Source organism: Chiloscyllium plagiosum, chromosome 27 (assembly GCF_004010195.1).
Source record: "Chiloscyllium plagiosum isolate BGI_BamShark_2017 chromosome 27, ASM401019v2, whole genome shotgun sequence".
Classification (NCBI taxonomy): Eukaryota; Metazoa; Chordata; class Chondrichthyes; order Orectolobiformes; family Hemiscylliidae; genus Chiloscyllium; species Chiloscyllium plagiosum.
The window spans coordinates 5,511,558-5,524,095 of NC_057736.1; the positions used below are offsets into that span (position 1 = coordinate 5,511,558).

General features: G+C 41.1%; 1 protein-coding gene across 1 annotated transcript in view; it reads right to left on the reverse strand.

The window, feature by feature from the left end:
- Nucleotides 1–12,538, reverse strand: part of si:dkey-34d22.1 (discoidin, CUB and LCCL domain-containing protein 1) — a 137,794-nt gene that overhangs the window by 20,133 nt on the left and 105,123 nt on the right. Inside the window, exons 9-13 of the mRNA XM_043717282.1 lie at nucleotides 11,717–11,841; nucleotides 11,421–11,580; nucleotides 6,579–6,677; nucleotides 1,349–1,439; nucleotides 572–609 (exon numbers count right to left, since the gene is read on the reverse strand). Coding sequence (XP_043573217.1) covers nucleotides 572–609; nucleotides 1,349–1,439; nucleotides 6,579–6,677; nucleotides 11,421–11,580; nucleotides 11,717–11,841 — 513 coding nt within the window. The remainder of the gene's footprint in view (nucleotides 1–571; nucleotides 610–1,348; nucleotides 1,440–6,578; nucleotides 6,678–11,420; nucleotides 11,581–11,716; nucleotides 11,842–12,538) is intronic.

Consider the following 12,538-nt stretch of genomic DNA (forward strand, 5'->3'; position numbering starts at 1 on the left):
GATTTCCCATGCACAAAGCCATGTTGACTATCCCGAATCAGTCCTTGCCTTTCCAAATACACGTACATCCCATCCCTCAGGATTCCCTCCAACAACTTGCCCACCACCGAGGTCAGGCTCATCGGTCTATAGTTCCCTTGCTTGTCCTTACCACCCTTCTTAAACAGTGGCACCACGTTAGCCAACCTCCAGTCTTCCAGCACCTCACCTGTGACTATCGATGATACAAATATCTCAGCAAAAGGCCCAGCAATCACTTCTCTAGCTTCATACAGAGTTCTAGGGTACACCTGATCAGGTCCTGGGGATTTATCTACTTTTATACCTGTATACTTATCAACATTTGTGAGAAGGTAGTTTCAAGGTGTAATATGATGTTATCCATTGTCAAATAGCTAGCTCACCAGTCTGTTAACGCTCACTGTCTTTTCTCACACATAGGTGAGGCACTGAGACCCATGAGTAGACATATGCACAACAAGATTCAACTACATTGGCAAAGCTTGTATGTTAGAAATTGAAGTGTTCTGTGACAATTTAGCTCTTTCTGCAAATTAACAAAATAATTTACCTCTTAGCAAAGAGCAGTCCATTCTTGGTCCAGCCTTCCTGCAGACAATAAAAATCTATTAGAAGCACGCGTACAAGCACAAAATCTCACATTTTACTGAAATTACAATGCATCATAGATTTCACAGATAAGATGTAATTATCTCTGTAAAATTCCTCAAAATTTAGCAGTTTATATCTTTAAAAAGTGGCAATAGCCCTAGTCCACTTCAACATTCAAATACTTTTAAAGATTTTGGTAGTTCTCAGTTTTTCTGATGATTGTTCTGTTGTGACAGCAGTTCATTATGACGCACAAATTCTACTCCAATAAAAACACATCTCTGTAATGCATCCTAATGCCACATTATACAAAGAACGAGAAAAAGATTATGGCATATTGTTATTGAAAGCAACATTCATTAACCTCAATTCAACTGGATTCAGAACTAAGCTGCAGCTCATTGTGAACATTAACAACTCACAGCTGACTTGGACATTTTTAAGTGAAATTAATTCATGCAAAAGCCAACAGATATTTTGCAAGGTTTCAGTATTGTTTCCTGGTCTCGCTATCTTTCATCAACTACAGTCTAAACCTGTTACTTTTCACTCGCTTTGAAAAGTTTAAGAAATTCGTGTTTCTATTTAAAATTCTATAATAATGCAAAACATGCTCTCAATTAACTTGAAATAATTTCACTTAATTCTAAAAGATTGGAAGCAAGCAGGAATACATTTGAACATCCTGTTCTAATTATTGAACACTGAATTTTAATAAAATATTAGAAAGTCTCACCTTTTCATGCAGTATAGACATAGTAACAGGACAGCTGTAGACATGATTATTACAGAGCCAACTACAATAAGTATCAGCATCAGATTAAAACCTGGAAAAGAGTAATATAAATTTGAGTGTACATTTGTTTGAATTTTACCTAATCTAAATGCAGATGCTTTACAAGTATCTTTGTGAATGCAAGCTTTCATCCTTGCTTTTGCATACCTTGTGGAAAGAACAAGGTATGAGCCCCTACCAGGACTAGCATTCATATGTAATTACTGTAACACTAACAGGTTTATGTCCCTGTTTCATCTAATTGCTAGATGACTGTTTCCAAAGAGGAGAATAAAAATGTCACTATTAGACTTCAAACTCACAACCACAGGCCTCCCACAATATGGTGCTTCAGTAGTTAGCACTATTGCCTCACAAAGCCAGGAGCCCAGGTTCAAGCCTACCCTTGGGTGACTGTCTGTGTGGAGTTTGTACATTCTCCTTGTGTCTGTGCAGGTTTCTTCTGGGTGCTCCAGCTTCTTCCCACAGCCTAAGGATGTGCAGGTTAGGGTGGATTGGCCCTGGGAAGTGCAGAGGGGGTCTGGGTGGGATGGTCTTCAGAGAGGCAGTGCGGACTTGATGGGCTGAATGTTTTGCTTCCATACTGTGATTTTGTGATTCAATAATGTAACTGTGCCAGAAGCTATTCAATGGCTTTCCTAGGTGGCTACAGGGAGCAGAGCTGGATATCTGTGTGGCTCGGGCTTAGAAAAACTAATAGTCCATAAATTTAAAAACTGTGCAATTTAACATTGGCCATAATCATTTAAATTTAATTAGGTAAAATTAGCTTCCACATAACTTATAGAACCAAGACTGTAGATGTTATTGTTTCTAAAGTTTGCATTAATGCATTTCAGAGTAACTCAATTAAAAAGGTGGTAGGTCCTTTTGCACAGGCAATAGCAGTCCGCCAACAGCATGTGATACTCTGAGAATTGGGTACGTTTTTCAACTGTGGGACAGTGTACCGATTCTATGTCTACACAAGTATCAGGAGACCTAATTAAACCTCCCTCTCTGCTAAAGCAAGAGTCACTGAGGCTAATTGTAATGTCCGGCAGTCACCAGCAGCAATTATTACCCACAGCAGAGATTAATTGGAGGTTAAACCTGTTTGTTAGACTCTACCACAGTGACTGCACAATAGGGAAAAATGTTTTATTGATCTTTTACTATTCTTATTTTGTGTTTCTCAGTTTCCATTCACACTCACTGTAGCTGTCAATGTAAACCACAAACTTATCTTTCTCTTAGAAAGGCAAGAGCTAGTATTAACAAATCCTGTTAAAAACATTAAAAAAAAACTATATTTCCTGCAGTCAGATGCACTCAAAAACTTGCCAATCATTGCAAAATCACTCTAATTGTAAAATTCAGCAGAACCATTAAGTAGAAAGGTAAGAAGGCAACTTTGAGTACCGAGTAAGAGTTGGCATGGTGGCTCAGTGGTTAGCACTGTTGCCTCATAGTGCCAGGGACCCTGGATTGATTCCCATCTTGGGCAACTGTCTGTGTGCGGTTTGCACATTCTCCCAGTGTTTGTGTAGGTTTCCTCCCACAATCCAAAGATGTGCAGGTTAGGTGAATTGGCTGTGCTAAATTGCCCAGAGTGTTCAGGAATGTATAGGTTAGGTGCGTTAGTTTGGGATATTAGGGTGGGGGGAGTTATGTCTGGGTGGATTACTCTTCAGAGGATCAGTGTGGACTTGTTGGGCCGAAGGGCCTGTTTCCATGCTGTAGGGATTCTATGACCTGAAATGTTAACTCTGACTTTTCTCTGCAGATGATGCCAGACTTGCTGAGCTTTTCTGCTTTTGTTTCCGTTTTATAACACCTGCTATTCTTTTGGCTCAATACTTAAAATGCTCACCCTGCCCACTAGATGGTGCAACCTCCTGCTTAATCCTCTCCAACTACTCTGAGTTCCAACTCCCCAAGAGAAACATAAACACAGAAAGCCCTTGGCTAGTTTCAGGAAAAGCCAACTCACAAATTGCCCTCCCACATACTCAACTAATCTTAATGCATTCCAAAATCTCAGTTCATCAGACAATAGCCACATCTCTCAAAAGATGATGGTGTAGCTATTCTTACTTTATCCACTGACTAATAGTTCGAATGAACAACAGAACTCTGAAAACAGAAACACTGCCCCACATCTTAGCTGAGTTTTTTGCCAAGATATTTTATAAGTTGTTACTGCTTGTCATTTTAGATATCTTAGTCAAATTACTTTCAGAACTTATAAAATCTTCAACTTCGCATCTTGAGCCTTCATTTCACCAAAAATATCAGGCTTGGCTTTCGAAGCCTTACCTTTTAAATAAAAGATCCAAGTTTAGATATCATTGTTGCTGCCTTTCTCTGCTCTCTCTCTACAGCCTCTATGTCTAACCATAGCCCGATGTGGGGACCACAAAGAAGCACAATTCAAGTGTAGAGATACCAAAGGCTATGAAGTGTGTGATTTTGTTTTATTGAGATAGCTATAATTCCTAGAACTCTTATTGCTTCCCTGCAGCTAGTTCACAATATTTCTAAATCTTTCGTGAGCCATCCACAATTTCCCATTGTGGCTCTGTAACTTTTAATGGGCATGGAATATGTTGAAGTTTGTGACCCAGCATATAGTAAAATTCCACATGGAATATTTGCAGTGTAAATACCTATCCTAATAAATCAAAAGCAACTCACAACTTACTAATGTTCTGCTTCGACAGATCTTTGCTGTGCCAGTAAGCTTCAAGACTTCTGTTTTTCTGTAAAGGGCAGCATTTATTGCCCATCCCCAATTGCACAGAGGGCAGTTTCAGAATCAGCCACATTGCTGTGAGTCTGGAGTCACATGTAGACCAGACCAGGTACAGACTGCAGTTTCCTTCTCTAAAGGACCAGATGGGTTTTTTTCTGACATTTAATGATGGGTTCACAGTCATTACTGGACTCTTAATTCCAGAATTACTTGTTATAGAATTCAAATCCACACATCTGCTGTGGTGGGATTCAAACGCAGGTCCCCAAATCATTCCCTGGGTCTCTGGATTAACAGTCAAGATTAGACAGGTGCTGGAAAAGCACAGAAGGTCAGGCAGCATCTGAGGAGCAGGAAAAATCAATGTTTCAGGCAAAAGCCCTTCATCAGGAATGAGAGTAATAGTTCAGAATGGACTGGATTAACTCTCTGGATTAACAATCCAGTGATAATACCACTAGACCATCACCTTCCCATCACCTGACAATAGGGACACACTTAGTTTAACAAAGTGCAAAGATATTAGGTCAGATTGGCTCAATCAAGGTTTAGGAATCCAAGTGTGAGAAGTTGATGTTTAATTAATTAGAATTAGCCAGCAAGCTCAGGCAGAACATTGATATGTATTCTGCTGTAATTCCGGTATCGTCCATTAATTCCCATAGGTTGCTGGAGCTGACTGAGAACTGGACCAGTGATAAGCCAGTGGGTTAATTAACCAGGGAAATTTGTAGTGTAGTTTGTCATATGTAGGTTACCTACTCTGCCACTTCCATTGAAGGGGTGTTATCTTGTCTCTCACACTCTCCCAGAAAGACTCGTTGGTCATTAGATAGTTGCTGAGTGAATTATGAAATGAGAGGTGTCAATTATTTTGGGGAGCTCAGGTGGAAGTTTGAAAATACAGCTTCTCCACGAAAAGGTGCATGGTTGGTTCTGATCCACATTCCCCCGTCATGTTGAACTGGCAAAAAGTGCACTGCAGCATCCCAATTATACTAAAATTGTGATCCAACCCCATTGGCTTTCAGAGAATTATAAAATCCTTACAGTGTGGCCCATTTGGCCCAACAAGTCCACACCGACCCTCCAAAGAGCAACCCACTCAGACCCACTCCTCTGCCATATTATGTTACATTTACCCCTGACTAATGCACCTAACACACACATCCCTGAACATCATGGGCAATTTAGCATGGCTAATTCACCTAACCTGCACATCTTTGGATTGTGGGAAGAAAACGGAGCACGCAGAGGAAACCCAGAGGCTTTGTTAGGGTGTTTTACTCATTCGAGCAGGTTCAAATCAGGAATCATCAGCTTGTGCCACCTTCAGGGTGGAAATGTAACTTGGGCAATTTGAAGTGCCCTAGCTTCCGAGTTCCTGGATGTATGAATGGGGCCTTGAATTTTGTTTTGTCCTGATTATTTAAGTGACAATAATGGTCATGAGATCTGGGAAGTGTCCAGATTAGTGGGGAGAATTAATCATGCAGAATAACACCTTTCATGGGTCCCAGGCAGATTATTAAACACTATGAACAACTATTGGATGAGCATGAGATAATTATTGGAGTTCTGAGGAAGGGTCACTGGACCTGAAATGTTAACTCTCATTTCTCTCCACAGATGCTGCCTGCCCTGCTCAGCTTTCTCAGTAATTTCTATTTTCGTTTCAGATTTCCAGCATCTGCAGTTCTTTCATATATTTTTAGGAGATAATTATATATCCAAGAATGAACTGAACTCCCTTTATAAAATAAATATGACATCCTACTCACCTGTATTTATCATTGCATCTCTACAGTATCCCATCAAAGGCAAAGGTAAAGCTTAACAGCTCCAATAAAACACTTGAAAATACTTTATGCCCACTATCAAAAGAATTGATATTTTCTTAATAACATAATAAGAAATTGTATGTGTTCTTCTATGAAGATCAGAATCTACCCCAGATCTGATGATGAGTACCTTAAACATGTCTTATTTTTAGTGATGCTGACACAGTGAAACATCTTTTTCCAGAACTTTATGTTTTAGTTATTTTTGTTTCTTCACGGGATGTGGGTGCTACTGGCTAAGCCAACATTTATTGCCCATTTCTAATTGCCCAGATAAGAGTCAACTACATTGTTGTGGGTTTGGAGTCACTGTGTAGGTCGGATCACATAAGGATGGCCGTTTCCTCCCCTAAAGGACACGAGGGAACTAGGCGGATTGTTCCAACATTCGACAATGGTTTCATGGTCATCATTAGTCCATTAATTCAGATTTTAAAAAAAATTCAATTCAAATTTAATCATTTGCCATGGTGGGCTTCAAACCCGGAACCCCAGACATTACTGCACAATAGTTTAGAGCTGAGCCGTTGTCTCCCCAAGCTCCTGATTTGAAGCATTTGCAGTTTTTATTTGTATTTCTACAATTTTATGTTACCTGGTGAGTGCTTCTCCACCATCACTGGGTTTACCGGGGTGCTGCTTTCTGTGAGGTGCTCCGTTGGCTTGGGTAAAGGTTTGGAACTACGGGGAATAGCTGCAGAGAGACAGAAGCAGAGTAAGTAAACCTTCAAACAAAATCTCATGGGAGACTCTACAAAGCAGCATCATCCTCAAAACCTGATGCCTCACCTCAAGACAGTTTGGAGAACCTTTTCTAGATATTTCTGCAGCAGGGAGAATATTCTAGACATTCCCTTTCAGTCTTTTCCTTACACTATAATCTATGCTCCTCCCATTCATCATCTCCTGGTGTAATGCATCATTCCAAGCATCTAATTCACCAAATGTCTTTTCCCCAAGCCTCCCTCAATACCAGGTAACAGGTCACTATCCACATCAAACACAATTTCATTTTCATGCAAGTGTTAAAATTCAGAATGGAGAAAACCACTCAACCCCTTGACCCTGCTGCACCATTCAATGAAACTATGTCAATGGCAAAGAGGTAGAATTTTAAAACGACAGGCGAGAGGTTTAGAGGAGATTTGAGAAACCACTTTTTTCATCCAGAGGACATGGGGGTTTAGAATGCACTGCGTAGCAGGGCAGTTATAGAATTATACAGCATGGGAACAGACCCTTTGGCCCAACTTCGGCACCAAAGGTTTTAAATGTTGTAATTGTACCCATCTCTACCAGTTCCTCTGGCAGTTCATTTCACACATACATCACCACCTACATGAAAAGGTTATCCTTCAGGTTGCTTTTAAATCTTCCCCCTCTCGCCATAAAACTACACCCTCTAGTTTTGGACTCCACTACCCTGGGAACAAGATCTTGGCCCTTCACCTTATTTATGTCCCTCATGATATTATAAACTTCTATAAGATCACACCACAGCCTCCTACACTCTGGGGAAAAAAGTCCCCAGTCTCTCCATATAACTCAAACCTTCCAGTCTAGATGACATCATTTCTGCATCCTTTCCAGTTTCCATCCTTTTTATAGCAGGCCGACCAGAATTGTAAGCAGTACACCAAAAGCAGCCTCACTAATGTCTCTTACAGCCACAACATGACATTCCAACTCCTATAGTCAATGTTCTAACCAATGAAGGCAAGTGTTCCAAACAGCTTCTTCATTGTGTTGTCTACCTGTGACACCACTTTCAAGGAACTATGTACCTGCACCCCTAGGTCCCACTGTTTGACAACACTCCCTAGGGCTGTATGATTAATTGTGTAAGTCCCACCCTGGTTTGTCTTACCAAAATGCATTTATCTAAATTAAACTCTACCTATCAATCCTCAGGCCATTGGCCAAGCTGATCAAGATCTCATTGTACACTTCGATGACCTTCTTCACTGTCCACTAGACCATCAATTTTGGTGTCATCCACAAACATACTAACCATGCCTCCTATATTCTCATCCAAATTGTTTATACAAATGACAAACATAAGTGGACCCAACACTGATCCTTGTGGAAAATGCTGATCATAGGCCTCCAGTCCAAAAAACAACCCTCTACCATCACCTTCTGTTTCCTACCGCCAAGCCAATTTTGTATCCAATTGGCTGGTTCTCCCTGGAACTCATATAATCTAATCTCACTAACCAGTCTACCATGTGGAACCTTCTTGAAGGCCTTGCTAAAGTCCATAGATGAGGTGGGAAACTGCACAACCTTTAAAAAGTACTTGGGTGAGGATTTGAAATATCATAACATTCAAGGCTATGGACAAGTGTGGGAAAGTGGGACCAATGTAGATTGAGCAGTACAGACCTATTGGGGCAAAGGACCATTTCTGCACTGAATGACTCCATGATTGAGATCATGGCTGATCATGGAGGAGCATTTTTTCTTTTTCTTGGGAAGTCCCTCGAGATGAAGGATGAATTTCTTCCCCTCCGGAGTTGTAGGGCCTGAGGTGACTGAGCAGTCCATTGCTGGATCCTTTGGATAGTGAGGAGGGAGGAAGTAAACGGGCAGGTGTTACACTGGAGGTTGACCTAATGACTCCACATTCCCACTTATTCCAATAACCTTTCATGTTCATGCTCATCAAGGATCTCTCTGCCTCTCCCTTATAAATACTCAAGGTCACTGCTTCAACTAGTAAAGGAATATAACAAATGCTGATAATTTAACTCTGTCTTGTCAAATGTAGATGATCTGCAAAGTGGTCGCCGAGTCTCTGATTGGTCTCCCCAATGTATAGGAGACCACATTGTGAGCAGAAAATACAGTTGACTGGAGTGAGCGAAGTGCCCCACAATCACGGCTTCACCTGGAAGGTGAGTGTGCAGCCTTGCATAGTGAGGAGGGAGGAGGTAAAAGGGCGGGTGTTACAACTTCTGCAGAGAGGCTTTCAGAAATGTCCACCTTTTTCCACAATCAAGGATTCCCTACCACCATGGCTGACAGGGCCTTCAGCTGTATTTGACCCATTTCCTGCATTTCTGCCCTCACCCCTTCTCTTCCGACTCAACACCAATAGATTCCTCCTAGTCCTCACTTGTCGCCTCATTAGCATGCATATCCAAAGGATCATTAGCTGCCATTTCCATTCACCTCCAGCGAATGCCACAACCAGAAACATATTTTCTCTCCTCCCTTGTCCGCCTTCCACAGGACCGTTCCCTCCAGGACACCCTGGCCCACCCTGGCTGATTATTTCATTATGAGATTGGATCACTCCCCTTGAAGGGAAAAATGTTCTCCTACATTTCTCAAAAATTATAAATGGAACTGGGGACTCATTGCCAATACCTTCCCACAGCCCCATGGCACCTTCCCCTGCAACCTCCAGTGTAACACCTGCCCGTTTACTTCCTCCCTCCTCACTATCCAAAGGATCCAGCAATGGACTGTTCAGTCACCTCAGGCCCCATAACTCCGAGGGGAAGGAATTCATCCTCCATCTCGAGGGACTTCCCAAGAAAAAGCAAGAAGGCTCCTCCATTCAATAACATACTCAGCTCTTGAAATGCACACAAACAGCATCAGTGCAATATTTTTTCCATTCTCCACACCAAACCTTATGAGTAAGGCCATCAAGACGATCACAGTTATTCTTGGATTATGGGCAAGTTTATGGTGGTTTATGGAAAATCTCCAGCAACTGGGATCAAGACAGTCCAGAATCATTTCACATGGGATCACACAACGACAGAAGACAGCAGATTTTTGTACCGATAATATGGCTAGCTTCAAATCTAGTTGTCCAAAGGCAAAGGCCAATGTTAACTCACTGCACCGTTCAGTCCCCAGTTCCATTTATAATTTTTGAGAAATGTAGGAGAACATTTTTCCCTTCAAGGGGAGTGATCCAATCTCATAATGAAATAATCAGCTCAGGAAGGATTTGGATGTACCATGTGATCTCTGAGACGATGACATCATGTTAAAAGCCACATCCTTCTTCAATTTATACATAGCTGTTTATTTGTGTTTCAAACACAGTAATCAAAACCTTATGCAATTTATATTACATTATCTCACATCGGTGGTTTGAAAAATGATGGTCTATTTCTCTGTTTGTAATAACTATCCAGTTCAGAGTGGACAAACATTCCGCACAGTTTCATCCACTGTAGTCTTTTCAGTTGCATGTTTTTAACACATCTAGAGACTTCCTTCTAGTCTAAATTTTTTAATCTTCATTTCCTCTCTCTCTCTCTCTCTCTCTCTCCTACATTAGCTTTGTGGATCTGAACAACTTTCCTTAGGTCAGTGCTTTTTTTATTCTCATAGTTTGACCATCCACAAATCAGGGCAAATAGTTATTCACAAGGTATGTTGTTAAAATTTATGACGGACAATATTAAAACCCCTACAGTGTGGAAGTAGGCCATTCAGCCCATCAAGTCCACACTGACCCTCTGAAGAACATCCCACTCAGACCCATCCCATGCCCGAGACCTAAGTTCACTTCAGAGATGGCCTGGAGAATGGGAAAAAATTGGCTATAAGAGCTGCTCCTTTTTTGAGGTATTTTAGGTGTTGGAGCTGATTTCCTCAAATTCCAGGAGCAGCAATTACTGTTTCATAAGCTGTTGTATTGTTTTGGAACTTTGGGGGAGGAAAGATCAAAACAACAACACTTTAAAAAGGAGGAAGAGAGACAAAGCCAGAGATGATATGGTGAGTGAAAAGGTGTCCAGATGGGTACATGAATGGTAAGGGATATGGGCCAAGTGCTGGCAAATGGGACTAGATTAATTTAGGACATCTGGTTAGCATTTTAGAGTTGGACCAAAGGGTTTGTTTCCATGCTGTACGTCTCTATGACTTAATGACTCAGAATCAAGGTTTGGTATATTGTCCAGGGCAGGTAGTTATAAGATGATTTCTCCTCCTGATTGACATTATGTGATTTTGGTTAAAATTTTACACTCTGACAATGGTTATACTACTGCTCATTCACTTCTGAAGAGACTACAGAAGAAAGTTTCAAAAACAGAAGTTGCTGGAAAAACACAGCATGTCTAGAAGCATCTGTGGACAGAAAGCTGAGCTCAGACCTCAGGTCACTGGATCTGAAATCTGATTTCTCTCCACAGATGTTGTCAGACCTTTTGAGTTGTTCCAGTAATTTCTGTTTTGGTTTCTGATTTCCAGCATCCATAATTCTTTTAGTTTTTTTTGTTTATAGAGGACAGTTTTGGAGTTTCTGTGTGGATTTTGGAACTGCAACCTCTGAGTTATTGATCGGGGGCTGACATCATACTCAGCCAATATGAATAACTAACATTGATGTACACCATCACCACACGCACACCTCTTCCCCCATCACGACAAAGAAAGCAAAAAAGATGAAAAGCAGGATCTTTACCAAACCGGATTCTTTGTGAGGCCTTGCAACCAATCAGCTCCACCTTCAAAGCTATTCTTTGGTACCAGGTTTGGGGTCTAATTCGAATGTACCGCCCCACGAAAGATGGGATAAAATTGTTGCGAACCGATTGACGGTCATTCATGTTGCCTTGAAAAATCTTTTGGTTGAAAAGAGAAAGGTTAAAATACAACACAGAACAGAAAGGTAGGTGGACCCTCAGGAGGATGTTCTGGAGGTCTAAAGTGCAGCATTCAATTAGCAAGCATCAGTGTTAAAGTTTGATTGAGAATTACCTTGCCTTCCTTGTTGTTCCTAGTCTTATAGATTCTCCATGTTTTCCCATCTCTGCTGTAGGTAATCTTATATGTTTTCACATAGAAGTTATACCCATTTGTCATGCTGCCTTTGGTCACAATCCCTGAAGTTATAGATGTTGCAAAACACAGTCATTTACACAGGTGACGGGACATAATACACCGGAAAATTGTATTTACTTGTATGTTTTGAAATATTCATCGTCAAAATTGAGTTTACTCAATGTCCTTATTTATAAGAAGAGTTACATTTCACAATCACAGGACATGGCAAAATGTTCTATGACTGACAAAGTACCTTTCAAATGTGTTCAATGTTAGAAAGAACAACACACAGATGATTAATGTACAATGGAGCCCCACAGAGTGATGTGATAATGATCAGACAACTTTGTTTTTATGATACTGAGAGATTAATATTGGCCAGGATACCTTCTGCTCTCTTCTTCAAAATGGTCTATGGGATCTCATTAATTCCCATTAACACTTCAACTTCCCCTCCCACTCTGCCAAGAACATGCAGGCCCTGGGCCTTCTCCATCACCACTTCCTTACCATGCGACGCGTGGAGGAAGAACACCTCATCTTCCATCTCAGGACCCTCCAAACCCACAGCATCAATGTGGATTTCACCAGTTTGCTCATTTTCTTTCCCCCCCATCTTATCCCAGTTCCAACCTTCCAATTCAGCACCACTCTCATGAACTGTCCGACCTGTCCAACTTTCTTCCCATTAATCGCTCCACTCTCCTCTCTGACCTATCATCTTTATTCCACCTCCAACTACCAACATACTGTCAG